At 33.5% G+C, this 15,145-nt stretch overlaps 4 protein-coding genes across 4 annotated transcripts; 1 reads left to right on the forward strand and 3 right to left on the reverse strand.

Moving 5' to 3' along the window:
• Window positions 1-273: 273 nt before the first annotated feature.
• On the reverse strand, window positions 274-2,600 carry LOC112755322 (stearoyl-[acyl-carrier-protein] 9-desaturase 6, chloroplastic). Its single transcript, XM_025803327.3, has 2 exons — window positions 1,883-2,600; window positions 274-989 (listed from the first exon to the last, which is right to left on the reverse strand). The coding sequence occupies exons 1-2, from the start codon at window positions 2,588-2,590 to the stop codon at window positions 420-422; spliced, it is 1,278 nt and encodes a 425-aa protein (XP_025659112.3). The 5' UTR covers window positions 2,591-2,600; the 3' UTR covers window positions 274-419.
• A 3,237-nt stretch (window positions 2,601-5,837) lies between these two features.
• LOC112755323 (uncharacterized) lies at window positions 5,838-6,781 on the reverse strand. The gene has a single exon (XM_025803328.3). It carries the CDS (start codon window positions 6,720-6,722, stop codon window positions 6,000-6,002), a length of 723 nt encoding a protein of 240 aa, XP_025659113.1. The 5' UTR covers window positions 6,723-6,781; the 3' UTR covers window positions 5,838-5,999.
• A 1,513-nt stretch (window positions 6,782-8,294) lies between these two features.
• LOC112755324 (plastid division protein PDV1) lies at window positions 8,295-12,113 on the forward strand. The gene is made up of 2 exons (XM_025803329.3): window positions 8,295-8,928; window positions 11,091-12,113. Exons 1-2 carry the CDS (start codon window positions 8,593-8,595, stop codon window positions 11,592-11,594), a joined length of 840 nt encoding a protein of 279 aa, XP_025659114.1. The 5' UTR covers window positions 8,295-8,592; the 3' UTR covers window positions 11,595-12,113.
• An 891-nt stretch (window positions 12,114-13,004) lies between these two features.
• LOC112754095 (ethylene-responsive transcription factor CRF1-like) lies at window positions 13,005-13,952 on the reverse strand. The gene has a single exon (XM_025801684.3). The coding sequence runs from the start codon at window positions 13,950-13,952 to the stop codon at window positions 13,005-13,007; it is 948 nt and encodes a 315-aa protein (XP_025657469.3).
• Between the last annotated feature and the right edge of the window lie 1,193 nt (window positions 13,953-15,145).

Here is a 15,145-nt window from a genome sequence, read left to right on the forward strand (position 1 = left end):
TATAATTTTAAAATAAATTTAAAAATAATATATATTATTATTTATTAAAATAAAAATATTTAAATATTTTATATAATTAAAATAAAATTAAAAAATTTATTTATGTATTAATATCAATAAATATTAAAATATTATTAAAAAATACTTTTTATATATATATATATGTATTTTTGTATCTTATAAAATTTTAAAATTCGTTTGTGATATCGTAATCGTGTTATGTGTAGATGTCCGTACATTGTAAATTACGAGAAATAACTTTGTTGAAAACAATTTTGCAAACAAAGCTATGTTCATTCTTATTAGCATGCATAAGTGCCACCTACCAACACCACCATATCACATATTTCTCTACCAACCAAGGTTTCTTGTGATGCAAGCAAAGCCTAGTACATAATTTTCATGTCTAAACTCCCAACTCACAAAAGCACTTCCTTGTTAAAGATCCAGCTGAACTTCACGCTATGTGACTTCTTCATGTTGCGTGCTCGCTCATCAGCGCGCTCTTGCAGCCTCCTGATCCTCTGAGATAACCCACACACATAATCTTGTGCTCGTTTTCCCTCAGCCGTCAATCCTTCTAGCTTCTCCAATCTCCACCGTCCAACAAGGAACTCCAAGATATCAGCATAATCATTGGCCGTGTACACGCCCAATCGCTGCGCCACGGCGGAGAAGTGCTCGAACAACTTAGGGTCACTCCCATCGTACATCAAGTGTGCTGGCATTGTGATCTTTTTCTGCATCATGTCTCCTATTGCAACAACTGCATCACTGGGATCCACTTCTAGAAGCTTCTCAACAATCTTTTGATATGCGTTTTCGTGGCGCTTTTCATCTGCAGCTATGGTCCCACATATGCGAGCCAGCACAGGATCACCACCCTCCTTTGCTAGCCGGGCTGTGTTTCCATGTGACACGAAGGTGGCTCGTTCTTGAAATGAGGTGTACACAAACCCCAAATAGGGATTGTTTTCGGTTCCTGGATCCTGTCAAATTCAAACATAATCAAATTTTGAATAATATCAATAAATAATTTTAATTTTTGATAAAATTAAATAAAAAATATTGAATTTTAACTATATTTAATCTATTTTTTTAGTTTAATAATCTAATAATATACATTTAACTCATTTTTTAAACATTAATGGTGAACTACAATAAATTTTGCTTACCTCTAGCATCCATTTTGAATAAATTACAACCCATAAGACTTTATCTTTTCATGTAATTATTTTGATGAAAATTCAGATTCAATCAAATTAACTTCACGTAAAATTAAATTAGAACGGTAAAATAAATATACTGATTTAACTAAATTTTTATCTATAAGATGTAAGAGTTCCTAAAATTAACCGTACATGATTTCCACAATTATTTGTCTTGACAAGTGTTTAAGTACAACACTAAAATTGTAATTTTGATTTTGCCATTGTAAAAATCGTATATATTTTTTTTGCAAAGTGAGCTAAAATTCTAAAAACGCTCTAGTTGATTAAAAAAAATTGATAAGATATGCATATTGAATACTAGAGCTTCAATTTTGAATAAAACATTAATTTATTAATTTTTTATCCGTTTAAACAATTTCATTTGTTTAAATTTTTTTTATATCTTTCAATAAAATATACACTAAAATAGACAATAAAAGCACTATGTTATTAATAAAGTTCAAAATGAAACTAGTCACACAATTTTAAATATATTAGCAACTTATATTTATGGAAAATAATACTTATTAAAATTAGAACTTAACATGAATTTTGTACCGTAAATTAAACACTATTAAATGAAAGTTACTGAGATTTTATAGTAATATCACATCTCAGAACCTCAAATATCAGATAATAATAAAATTTAATTGAAATTAGAAGACTTATACCATGCCAGCTCCAATGAGGTATTGCACTGTTTTTTCGATCATCAACATATCAACCCGACCCGAAAGATACAAATAAGTTCTGAGCAAATCCCCATGTCTATTCTCTTCAGCCGTCCAAGCTCGAGTCCACACGGCCCACGGGTTTGGGCTTGACCCGATCTCGTCCCCAACCCCATCTAGGTTGTTAATCATGCTCTGATAAGTAGGTAGAGCCTCCTCCGTGATCATATCACCCACCAACACAACAAAGTAATCATCCGGAATCTCCGCAGTGCGCTGCCGGAGATTCTTCACCTCATCGGTGAATTCATCAAAGGGTTGCGATGAGTCTGGCACCAAATTCTGTGGCTGCCAACATTGTTCTACTGGCTTCAGCATCGGTAGCACACATTCTGAGGCCCAGTTTTCCAGTGACTTGAAAATCTCGATCTTTTCTGGTGCCATGGAGTGGGTTTTCTGGGATTTCAAGGGAGGCGGTGCCGCAATGGCGGCAGCTCTTGGCAATGGCATGATGTGGCGGCCATACTTTTGAGCGGGTGAAAAATGCAAGAAAGTTTGAGTGCGCAAGGAACTTATTTGCATTTGCATGTTTTTTTTTCTCTTGCTTGAGGATGGAAATGGTGTTAGAGTGAGCAAGGTCATAAATATTTGTAGGAGAAATGTGCAGTAATGAGTGATATTTCTGTGGGTAAATGAATCCTTGCACATTGGAAAAATAAATTGTGATTAGATTTGGTTGGTTATTTTTGGTTTAGAAAATGTTGTCCATAATTAGAGGAAGTGATGGTCCCACAAGGGAGGGTATTATCGACATTGAAGACAAACTATTTGTTTAGTAAGTTTGCATTCAAAGTGCCAATAGAAATTGGTGGGGTTTGTAAAACAGGGGGTGCTGTGGTTTTGGTAGAATAGTTGGAGAGAAAGGATTGATTAATGATTCCTGTGGATTTTTAGGGGCCTTGTAAATCTCCTTGTATTGTTAATTACTAAGTTTTTTTAATTAAATTTAAATTTTGTTTTTTATTAGCTTACCTTGAGACATTAATAAAGACCTTTTTTCTAGATTTTTTTTTTCAAATCAATTACAATACACCTAAATACTTTAATCTTAATGAAATTTAGTTTATATTTTTAATTTAGTATCTAATGACTTGGTTTTTTTCACTTGTTGAGTACTAGGTTGAAATGATTTTCTATTTAATAAAAAAAAATCATTATTCCAATGTGTGACACATGTTTAAAGAAACCATCAAAATAAGATGAGTTGGGATTCTAAGGACACTCCGACAAAGTTTGTATGATGACATTTAATAAACTTCATCACACATTTACACTTGGATATTTGATATGCTGAGTTGTTGACATTGAGCCTAATAATGTCTTGTCCACCAGAATCACTACTATAAATTTTTAATTTTTTTTTTTAGCCTTTTTACATTATAGTTCTCCTTGAAAGTTCCATAAAATCATACTTAGTGATAATTAAATGAAATAGATTATTTTTATTTTACTATAATTTTAATTACATTGATGGAGTATAAAGATGACCCCTCCATCAACACACTGGAGGAAATTGTATTACATGCAAATATGCGATTATTTAGCTTTCTCCAATGACCAAGGCTTTGGATGCTGCCAAGTTGCAAAAACATTAGCTTTGGAAATATCCTAATTCATATTTGATTTTTTAAATTAAGAGAAATGTTATTTGTACACCAAAATCTGTTATTAAAATTAGCCATCAATCTAGTTTTATATAAATATATGTGTGGTTTAATTTATTTTCAATGTGTATTTTGTATTCTAACATGTATTTTATACTAGTGACTAATTTTGGTGACTAATTTTGGTGTACACGTAGCATAACTCTTTAATTAATGGTTCCATGTTAGATTAAGTTTATTTAGATCTTTAAACTTGAAGGACTTGATTTATTGCATGAATTTGTGATAGTAATGTGCCTATAAGATGGCTAGATAAATGAATTTAGATCTCTCCTTGATAAGTTTGAACCCTAAAATTAAGTTTCATTTGTCTAAATTAAATAAAGTTTACAGAATGTCTCTTACAGATAAATTGTGTTGTTAATAGATATCTCATTGCAACAATGTCATTTAGTTATTGATGATATCTTTTTGTTTTAATGTATGAGATGCAATTAATTAGTTTAATCAATTATGCTTTTATTTTTTCTTGTTACATGATTCAACTTGGCACCTTGTTCTTCGCCCTTTATTTTTTAATTAATTTTGTCAATAGATTGGGATTGTAATTTGTAACTTTGTAAGTAAACCTTTGCAATTTTTTTTCTTGAAAAAAATTTCAAAAAGCTACAATTTTTTCTTAACAATTTTATGCTTTTTTACGGACGATTTTGAAAATTATTTTCCACATAAGTAACAGTTTATGGATGCTACTTTTAAGTGGGATGAAGATATATTTTTTAAATCGGCTTTGTTGCATACGCAATAAATGAAACAACTTCTATATACTTTGAACAAAATCATTTACAATAAATTGTTTAGAACAAAATCATTTAATAAACTTTTTATCCAAAATATACTTTTATTGAAAATAATAATTAAAAAAAATTAACAATCCTCTACAATTAGAGCCGGAAATGAGCCGAGTTGAGTCAAGCTAGCTCAAACTCAAATTCGGCTCATAAAAATTAAGCTCAACTCACGACTCGTTTCATTAGCAATCGAGTCTATTTCGTAAGTTCAAACTCGGCTCAACGAAAGTTCACCAACTAGCTCAAATAATAAAAATATAATTTATAATTCTATATCAATAAATTATAACTTATATATATATTAAAAAATATTAAAATAAGATCAATTTTATAAAAATGACTATAAAATTTTAAATAATTAAAAATATTAATATATATAATTATATATATATATATATAATCAAGTTAGCTCACAAACTAATGAGTTGAACTTATCCAAATTCAAACTCGACTCATTTAATTTATAAATTCAATTTCAAACTCAAATTCGATTACCAGCTCAAAAGGTCAGCTTATCGAGTTATTAACTCATAAATGGACTTGATTCACTTCCAATCATATCTACAATACATCGGCCAATTTCTAGTTTTAGTATTACTTTCTCTTATTTTAAGTAAGTGTTTTGTTTTAATTATGCATATAGATTTAAAAATGACTAAAAATATTTTGAGTTTAGATAAAGTAAATTGATTGCATAAAATTTTCTTTACCAACTCTTCACTTATTAAACTTTTTTTTTTTGTTAAAAAAAAACAAAAAAATTCTACAATCAAATAAAATATTTAACCAAATTGAACCAAGTTATTATAGAGAATTTCACATTTAGATTTAGGCTAGTTTGGGTAATCAACTTAATTAAGCTCCTTTTGATAAAATAACTTAAACAATTAAATGACTCTGTTAAAAGTAACTTATAAATAAGTTATTTTGTGTTTGAATTTTTAACTCTAAAAGTGCTTATTTTATAGAAATGTAATAAAAAGTAGAAGTATTATGAGAGAAGTCATTTTTTTTAACTTCTCTATAAGCTCCAAAATAGCTTTTTAGAAAGTTACAATTTGGTTTTAAAAATTGCACCAAACATTAATAATACTACTTTTCATAAGTCAAAAGTAAAAAAAAGCTATTTCTAGAGTTTTCAAACGGGCGCTTATTGTCTTCTTCTTTTTACTTATTTAGTTACTTATACTCCTCTTACACTCCTAATGTTTGGGTTTTTGGTCATCGTCCTCTTCTTACTTATTTACTTACTTTCCTATCCTCCTCTTACACTCCTACTGTTTGGGTTTTTGGTTTTATTTGTTTCTTTGTAACATATACTCTCTGTGTTCTTTTTGTTTATTTATTTTGAGATTGACAATTATTTACCCAGCAACAAAAAAAGAGGAATTTAACAAAAGAAGGGTGCATACTATATAACGCCATAAGTTAAAAGAAACATGATTCAAATTAAAATATTTATTCGTTGAAGTAATTTTGGTGAATTAATAAGATATTAGAGGAATTATTGTTTGGACGAAGACAATTCAATAATGGGGGCCGGGGGAATATACACGTACGCATGCATATAAATATTTCAATCACGGCTTGTTCCTGTTCTCATCATGCATTATCATTATCGTGCTTTTGTTGATGGTGATGAAGTAGTTTAGATATTCCCACCTCATCATCAGCGCTTCTTGAATTTCCTTGATCAGTTGATGACGAAGATGGTTCAACATGCAAACCGTGATGATGATGACCACCTTCCTCTGTTTTCTTCTTGATTTCTTCGTCGATATGAACATCATCTTCAACTGATATCACTACTGTCTGCGTTCCAAAAGGGCCAGGAACAATGGTTTCCTTGATCTTTTTATGCTCATCGATGTGAATGATGTCGGTTTCTTCAGTTTTCTTCTTCCGCTTCTGAACCCAGCAAAACAGCGCGAATGCGAGCATTGAAAGACACAAAAGGCCGCCCATGGAGACAATCACGACGATAATGACGGTTGGGTGGTTGGGAGTAGGCGGTGGCGGGACCGGGGATGGGGGCGGGCGAACATGAGGGGGTGGTGGAACAATTGGATGATGTGGCGGCGGTGGTGGGAGCAAATGTGGTGGTGGAGGACTAAATGGATGAGATGGCGGAGGTGGTAGTGGTGGATGTCCACGTGGAGGAGGAGGAGGAGGAGAAAACAGATGAGAGGGTGGTGGTGGAGGGGTGAAGGAGTGGGAAGGAGGTGGTGGAGGCTTAAAGGATGGTGGTGGTGGGTTGAAAGGGTGAGAAGGTGGTGGAGAAGGGTAGAATGGGAAATTGAAGTTGTTGGGATTCGAAGAGGCCATAATGGATCTTATTCTATATATGTGATATGTGATTACTGATTATGATTGGAAAAATGTGTGTGGAGTGTGATCCGGCTTGGGTGGCCTTTTGTAGTGTTGATTTATTGAGTGAGAAATTATGCAAGTTTTAGTAACTTGACTCGCGTGCTAAGTTTCTGAATGGTTGTTTGAAGTGGAAAACACTTCTCATTGGACCTCATTTCCTTGCTTATTTTGGTTTTGTAGCTTCTTCTACCTTGTTTCTTCATTTACATTGCATTGTATGATGAAAAACTTCAAAGACCCGTAGTGCGCGAGAAGGAGAACTTGTTGTATGACAAGGCCATGTTTGGCTCTGTTGGGCCGCCGTGGAAACTCTCTACTACCGAAGAGATTTCGGGGAGAAATCAAACGAGAGAACATAAGATAAGATAATATCACATCTAACTCAAAACCTTAAGATAGTAAGTTTAATAGGTTTTTCATATTATAAACTACTCATTCTTTCTTGTTTTTTTTATGTGGGACTAACTTCATACACTCCTCACACTTGTAATATTAACAATCAGAAAAAATTATTTGGTTATAATTATTGTTGCTCCTCTAAGTTTAGAATTATTTGCTTCCATCTTTCAAGCAAATTATTATCAAATATCCAAAAACTGAACTTTGATGTCAATTGATAAGAATAAAACACAATTTTCTATTTGCAAGAATTAGAGGAGCAACAATATCAACTCACAACAAGTATTAACACCAGCACAATAATACCTAATAGCAGCAGAAAAATCACATAAACAAAAAATTAGAGACAAGCTAACACACCAAGATTTTTAACGTAGAAATCTCTTTAATGAGAGAAGTAAAAACCACAGGTCACCAAGACTAGAAAATAGCTTCACTATGATGAAAAACAGGGTATAAGAGAGTCACAAATTACTGCACAAAACGTGCATACAACAATCCAAACAACACAAACTTCAAAGCTTACAAAACAAGAACAAGAAGATGAAAATACCACAAAAATAGAGCTGCTGTGCGTTACAATATCTCCAGCTACAGACATTGAATCGAAGATCCGATCGGTGAAAATAAAGAACCAGGTGTGTGGAATACACTGTCCAAATTTGAGCTCAATCCAATGGTTAACGAATCTGCAGTGACCAATTTACAGAGACAGCTTTGTATATGTGCAAAAATGACTTTCTCTTTTCTCTTCTCTTTAGTGCTTTAGTGTTCTCCTTGCAAATGAGACATCTCTCTCTCAACCCTAACTCATCTCAACCACTTTAACTATTCATGGGATTAGATACTAATATTTAAGTTTTTTCTCTATATAAAAAAAAAAATCCAAAAACCCAACAAGCTCTTCAAAAGAGTTTATTTATTAGCTCACTTAGAATTCTAGTTCTACTAATTAAACTAACTTTCTTAATATCACTTTCTCATTAGTTTTTTATGGAGAGGAAATGACAAAATGTAAAACGGAAACTAGGAGATTTTTTAAATAAAAAACATTTAGAATATAATAAAATTAATTTAAAATAATTTAAAATTATTTTATTTTGTATTCTTTAATTATAATTTAGTATATTTTGTATTTATTAATCACTGTTAGAATAAATAAATAATATTAAATATAATAAATGTGTAATTATAATTATTGAAATTATTAAATTCCGTTTTATAACTATGCCCCTAAATTATTACCAGAGACCGGGCGAAGGCTAAATTTTAGCAAACGGTCCATCAATAATACCAAAACTTTAGAGTTTAGACAGAAATTCTTTTCGTTGTCGCGAAGTATTCTAGTATTCTAGTTATTACACTTTTTTTTTCCTTCTTTTTAAATTTTCTGCTACTGACAATTGCTTGTGGCTCCACCGATGAAATGAAATGGAACATGGAGATCGAGGAAATCGAAGCGATTCTAGAGAAAATCTGGGACCTTCACGACAAGCTCAGCGACGCTATTCACTCCATTTCCAGGTCTCACTTTCTTAGCTCCGTCAAATCCCTTAAGAACTCTCACAACATTCGCACCGGTAACCTCTCCGCCTCCGCCGCCGCTGCCGATGATTCCGTCACGGCCGAAGACCGCGTCGGTTTCGTCTTCGTCAAGGACTTCCGTCCCGAAGACGATGATTCCGCCCTTCACGAAGCCAAGAGCCTTAACGCTATAAGGACTGCGCTCGAGAACCTCGAAGACCAACTCGAGTTCCTTCATGTGAGTTCGCTTTTCTCTTTGCCTTCCTTTTATTTTTGTTTATTTTGATTTTAATTTCTTCTTTGAGCAATTTCGTTTTGTTTTTCGTGATTCGGCAAAATTTGACATGAATTAATGTGTTACAATGCGGTCATGTTCTTTTGTGGTTGTGTTTTGCTGCACTTCTAGGGTTTTGGTTCACTCCTAATTAGGCTAGAATAACTTATGACAAATTGGAAGCTAAACCACAGTTTCTCTTGGAATTTTGTCTCAATTTCCTTACAATGCATTTGGAAAGAGGGACAAGGTGATAGGACACTGAGTCATGGACACTGAAATTCACACTGAGATAGTGTATTCCATTCTTATCGTGTGCGTCTATCTCTGTTGCATTGCGACCAAATATATTTGTGTTCTTCTGTGTCTCTGTATTTGTGTTTCTGAGACACCAATCAAATGGAGCCTAGGTTATTGCCTCCTCGGTTCTACACATTTAGTGAAATAACATGTAGACATGGCCAACGATTTTCTATGAACAATACTTTGCTGACTTTAAAGATTTAGGTTTAGTATTCTCCAATTATAGAGAACACGTGATGCACCGGACAACGCGTGATTATTTAGGAGATAAGTGCAAATGTGTGTAGGATTATTGGAACACTTGAAGTGATATACTAATGCTGTGAGGTGAATTTGAAATATCGTGGCACCACAACTTGAGTATGTCATACTATATAATTTTTGAAATATGATGCTGACAGTTTAAATCTATGTTTGAATATGCTGGGTGTATAAATGTATATTGAAACATTTTGGTTGTGTACTGGACAATAGAACAAATGAACTGACTCCAGGCTTAACCACCCATGGAAACCGAAGGAAGATAGAAGCGTGTAATTGAATTTTATTTATAAGACTCATTTAAGTTATTGAAAAATGTCAAAAGTGAACACTTGCATTGATGTATTTCAGCGGTATTGTTTATGTGTTGTCTTTTTGGTGGAAGTGGACATTGTCACTCTCTTTTTGATAATACCACTTTCAATTTCATAAGATTTTGTTTGTCAATTTGAGAGTGTCAATATCCACTCTAGAAGCCAACTTTCAAGATGGCCAACTGTGGACCTTGCACTGGATTAAGTGCCCATTCAGTGTAACCTTCGAGACTCGAGAGGTGTAAATGAAAGTAGTACATCCAGAGAAAGTATCTGGCGTAAATAATTTTCTCTTTTCCATTTACCAATGTAAAACAACCAGGCCATAAGTTTTCTGTTAACTCCACTAGTGACTCAAGTTGGTGCCACTGGCAACTGTTATTTGCTTCTTTCAATTTCCTGTCTTGTTCCTGTTAATGTTTATTATCAATCTTTCTTTCGACCATTTTATATTTTATGCCCTATTTTTTTTTCTGCTTCTAAGAACTTTATTTCTCCACTGCCCAAATGTTGGGAAATGGAGTACAATTCTATGGTGTGAATTCCTCTCTTTTGCTCACAATTATTTATTTATTTATTTTTCATTCGGTAAAACTGTTAAAATAATAGGTGTCAAATAACTCTGCAAATAGAAAATTAGATAACACGAGTGTTTCTATGTTTTATTTATCATGTATGGTGCATGGTGAATCCTCATCTTCTCCACAATATATTGAGTTGTGGTTGGAAAAAGAAAATGAAAATTGTTATGTAAAATAGTTGCTGAATAACTTTGTGGTGATTCAACTATGTTTGTGATCTTGGATGGATTGTTAAGGCAATTTGGAGTCTTGCTTTCAACGTAAACCACAAATAGCCACCCACATTCTTTGAATATAGTTATATTATGATCCTGTTACTAACACAAATAATGAACCTGGGTGAATATCTTGCTTGTTCTGTCCAGAGCTCCACAAATAACAAATTTGATTGCCTATAAGCCTGTGATTGGTTCAGTGGTTCCTTTTCTGGTCCTCTTAAGTGTGTTTAGTTCATTTATTGTGTCTTTTCTGAATGAACTTAACTGTTAACAAAGATGTAAATACATAATAATCAATATATGCCATCTCTCCTTTAGTTTCTACTGAAAAATAAGAATACTTTTACTAATCAGTTAAATGTTAGCTCATGGTTATTACTATCACCCTTTGATTTGGCTAAATTTTGCTCGATTTGTTCTTAACCTGAATTTCAATCTGAATGTTTTAGACCATTCAAACGCAGCAGCGTGTTGAGAGAGATGCAGCAATTGCCCGATTAGAACAGAGTAGAATTGTTCTTGCAATGAGACTGGCAGAACATCATGGTAAAAAATATGAAGTTATCGAAGAAGCTCAAGCTTTTGTTGGAGATGTACATGATGCAGGTCGTCTTGTTTCACCTAAAATTCTTTGTGGACAACCAAACTGTTCTGAGAACTTTGTGACTGAGAAAGGGAAGAATTCTAATTTCTTTTACAATGTTTTTGTTTCAAGTTTTAATTTTGTGAAGAAATCTTTTGGATTGGATCATATGGGTGGAATAGTGGGCAATGCTGCTTTGGTTGCTGTTAGCATGATTGCGTTGCTTCATTTGCATCAGATTAGTTATCATGACCATCCGTTCAGGCACGAAGATGGAGTTCACAGCAATAGAACTTTCAGAACAACAACTGAGGGTTCAGCATCCGAATCCTCTTCCTGTAATTTGGATGTATTGTTGGCCAGGGGCTAGGATTAAAGAAAAGCATTCTAATCTTTTGGAGAAATTAGTAGTGCGTGATGGTTTTAGTTTACGAAGGGTTTTTTCTCTTCTCTCTTTTTTTTAAATCCTTTTTTTTGTTGGTTTTTCTGTCTTTGTTGGTATCAGCAGTGTGGGTCTGTGGGGACTGGGGAGGAGGGTAGGCCAAAGAGGAGGTAAACCTGCTTCCTTGAGAATACTACTTAAATCTTGCAACCTGTCTTTGTTCTTAGGCTTCTTGCGCCGAAAAGTTTGTTTAGTCGAGAATTGATGTGCAAGGTGTAGGTCATTTTCTTTTAAATGAATTCCTTGGTGTGATGATGGTGCTTCAAGTATTTTGGCTAAGATGTTTTCATTATGGTGGAAGTCAAGTTGTGATCCATTTTCCTGCTAGCTAGTTATAGTTTGTATCTGTTTGGTAGATGCGTTTCGATGTAAAGTGAGAATTCAGGAATCTACATTTTCTTATTCGGGCTTCGTTCCCTTAGTTAATGTTAATAGTGAATACTACTATCTCCTCTGCATTGTGCATTGTAGCTTCGATGCTGCTGCCTTTAAGGAAATCTATTATGTATTTTCCTGTTACACGTGTAATATATTTGCAGCTTCTCGGAAAGAAAGAGCACCGTTTTTTATTTAAATATATTTTCTCATGAAAATAATCGTATACATAATACGTTCTCAACCACCAGAGACGGGAGATTCAGATATGTGAAACTGGTTTTGAAGATTTAGATATTTTATTAAAATTCAATCCGAATTTAGTATATATAATAAAACAATATGTTTATATATACAATATACTTTCTTAAAAGAAAATTATTTTTTTGGAGTTTTTTATATCAATATTTTTTTAAAGATTAATCGTCTAAACCGTTAATTCAAACCATTTAACCAATTTTGACCAGTTTGATTGCTTCTTGTAAAATTGTGTAAACATCACCGAGAATAGACATTTTCAGTTAGATAAAAATTTATATACAATTTTGTCTTCCTATAAAATTAATAATTAAATTCTCAATTATCAACTTCAGTTTAATATAACTTCTCCACATTCTAATTCACGACGATTTGATTCTTCCACCACCTAATTCACAACGATTTTATTCTTGCAGTACTGCCAACAATTATAAATTTTTAAGCAACATGAGTAAGATCATAACAAAATTCCATTCAACTCCTCTTCTCCATTTAGCTAGCAATCTACATATAATTGAGTTTTTAAAATAAACAAATAAACAACGTAGATAAAGCTACCATTAAAAAAAAATAAATACAACCACCTATTTCTTATTCTTATTTATGTCATAAAACAAAACCTAGTTAGTAATTTGCATACCAAAGACAGCACCATGCATGTAATTATTAAAGTACCAAATCTGTGTCTTGGAATCTGATTCACTCTCACAGCACCACAAGAGGATCCGAGCCTAGCAAAATTTCTTCAAAATAATCGTCAACCTGGTACAAACTTGCATTACCAAGCTCAATGTGGTCACCAAACTTGAAACTTTCACTAACAAAGACCCGTGCAGAAGTAGTTTCATCATCAAACATTGTAGCCACACACTCATCATGCAAAGTTGCAAAGTTAAACATGTCATTCCCCAACGTCTCATCATCAAAGAAACTCGTCTCCCCCTCACACTCTCCATCGTTTTCTTTGTGGTGCTTCTGTGGTTTTCCTGTTTTGGGACTTGTGGAATGGAGAACCGAAGTAGGTGATGAAGACATGTTGACGAGGCACTCATCTTCGCATGATGAGTCGTAGATGTCTACATTCTTTTCTTGTGATGGTGGTGATATCGGAAAGTTGGTTAGAGCTTTCGGACCGCGAAACTTGATCGCGGCATTATCATACTCCCTGGCAGCTTCTTCGGCAGTGTCAAAAGTTCCCAGCCAAACTCGGATGTGCCGGTTTGGATCTCGAATCTCCGCCGCCCATTTACCCCATGGCCTTTGTCTTACACCACGGTACTTTCTGCCATTGTTGTTATTGGTGGTGGCTGTGGTTGGGGTGGTGGCGGCTGCCACAGTGGTCTTCACTGGTCGCCGACATGAAGGGGAGGATATTCCGGCAAGCCTCTTTCGGGAATTGGTAACGGTTTCGCAGGGTGGGTGAATATTAATTTCGTTGATGTAATGCCTCACCCTTTGGCGAGGGAAGAACTCTTCTTCTTCGTCACCGGAAGAGTCAGTAGCATCTTGATCAGTTAGAAATATACGAATTACTTTAGGCTTTCTGGAAATGGGATCATTGAGATGGACAAGATCAAAATTTTTCTTTTGTTTCATAAACTTGTTGGTGACACTACGATGTCTAGTTTGTTTTATTGGGATGCTTTGTTCCATAGCTTTTATTTGTTTCTATTTTGTCATTTGAAGAGTGTATTGCTTATCAAAATTATATTAACTGATTTATCAAGGGAGAAGGAAAAATTTGTTTTTATCAGAGAAATCAGAGCATAAGGAATGAAAAAGTATAAAATAGAAGGTACCAAAATGAAAGGAGAAAAAAAAAACCTGAATTAATATAATAAAATAGTATTTAAACCAGATGTTATCAATGCTTAATGCTTAACAAAATGAATAAAGAGAAAGAAAATACCTTTGAACATGATGAGATGATGAGAATCAAAAAGAAAATCACAACCACATTGGGATTTAAAAAAAAACTGAAACTAATGGATGATTCAAACAGTATTTTGAATGCTCTAGTTGAAGAGACTTTAGTTGAAACTTCTTTTATATAACACTTGAATGAAAGGTAAAATGAAAGAAAATATATATGTGGAATGGAATTGGAGAATGAATAAAAGATGCAGATGCAGATTCTTGTTGCAGTGCGAGTTTTAAGGGGTATTTTGTGCGAGATTTACTGTTTAGAGAAGAAAGTGATGAGAATTAATAAATGTTGAACAAGTAAGAGTAAGAATCGAGTAACAATCGCTCTAATTGCTGAGTAGATGGAAGCATCTAAATCCCTCAATTATAGGATCACAAAGTCAGAATTAGAAAGATCGGATTTTATGTTCACTTAAGTTGCATGAATACGTACTCCATACGGATATGCTACGAAGTATAAAAATTTTTGAGAAAAAACAAAAAAACGAGTACTTTAATAAAAATTAAAGAAAATAGCACAAAATTTTTTTCTTTTCACGAAGACAATAGATTGAACAATGAGCTTAGTCTAAGTAGTTATGATTCAGACTAGCCTAGTCAAGCTCCAAACACTTGGAACAAGCTTTGATTATCATGTTGAGGACTAAAGTATCAGGAATAACACCATTGGCCTTCATTTGTTTTGAGCAAAGCTTCTATGTCGGTATTGATAAATGGTTCGTTATTTAAGCCGTTCAAAATAAAAAGAGGTTTGAGACAAAATGATTCGTTTTTTCATTTTTTTGTTTGTGCTGGCTGTGGATGTTTTACATAGAATGGTTGGTGAGACAGTCAGGAACGGACGTATATCACCATTGGTGGTTGAGCGAGACAGGGTAGAGCTGTCACATATTCAGTTTGCTTATGACATTGGTACAACT

The sequence above is a fragment of the Arachis hypogaea genome, chromosome 16 (genome assembly GCF_003086295.3).
Source record: "Arachis hypogaea cultivar Tifrunner chromosome 16, arahy.Tifrunner.gnm2.J5K5, whole genome shotgun sequence".
NCBI classification, from domain to species: Eukaryota; Viridiplantae; Streptophyta; class Magnoliopsida; order Fabales; family Fabaceae; genus Arachis; species Arachis hypogaea.

Excerpts from the sequence above, each read along its gene's own strand:
- LOC112755322 (XM_025803327.3), bottom strand. The coding sequence starts at position 2,590 with ATGTGCAAGGATTCATTTACCCACAGAAATATCACTCATTACTGCACA. Across the intron at positions 990-1,882 it reads ACCTCATTGGAGCTGGCATG|GATCCAGGAACCGAAAACAA; the intron begins GTATAAGTCTTC and ends TGAATTTGACAG.
- LOC112755323 (XM_025803328.3), bottom strand. The coding sequence starts at position 6,722 with ATGGCCTCTTCGAATCCCAACAACTTCAATTTCCCATTCTACCCTTCT.
- LOC112755324 (XM_025803329.3), top strand. The coding sequence starts at position 8,593 with ATGAAATGGAACATGGAGATCGAGGAAATCGAAGCGATTCTAGAGAAA. Across the intron at positions 8,929-11,090 it reads ACCAACTCGAGTTCCTTCAT|ACCATTCAAACGCAGCAGCG; the intron begins GTGAGTTCGCTT and ends TGAATGTTTTAG.
- LOC112754095 (XM_025801684.3), bottom strand. The coding sequence starts at position 13,952 with ATGGAACAAAGCATCCCAATAAAACAAACTAGACATCGTAGTGTCACC.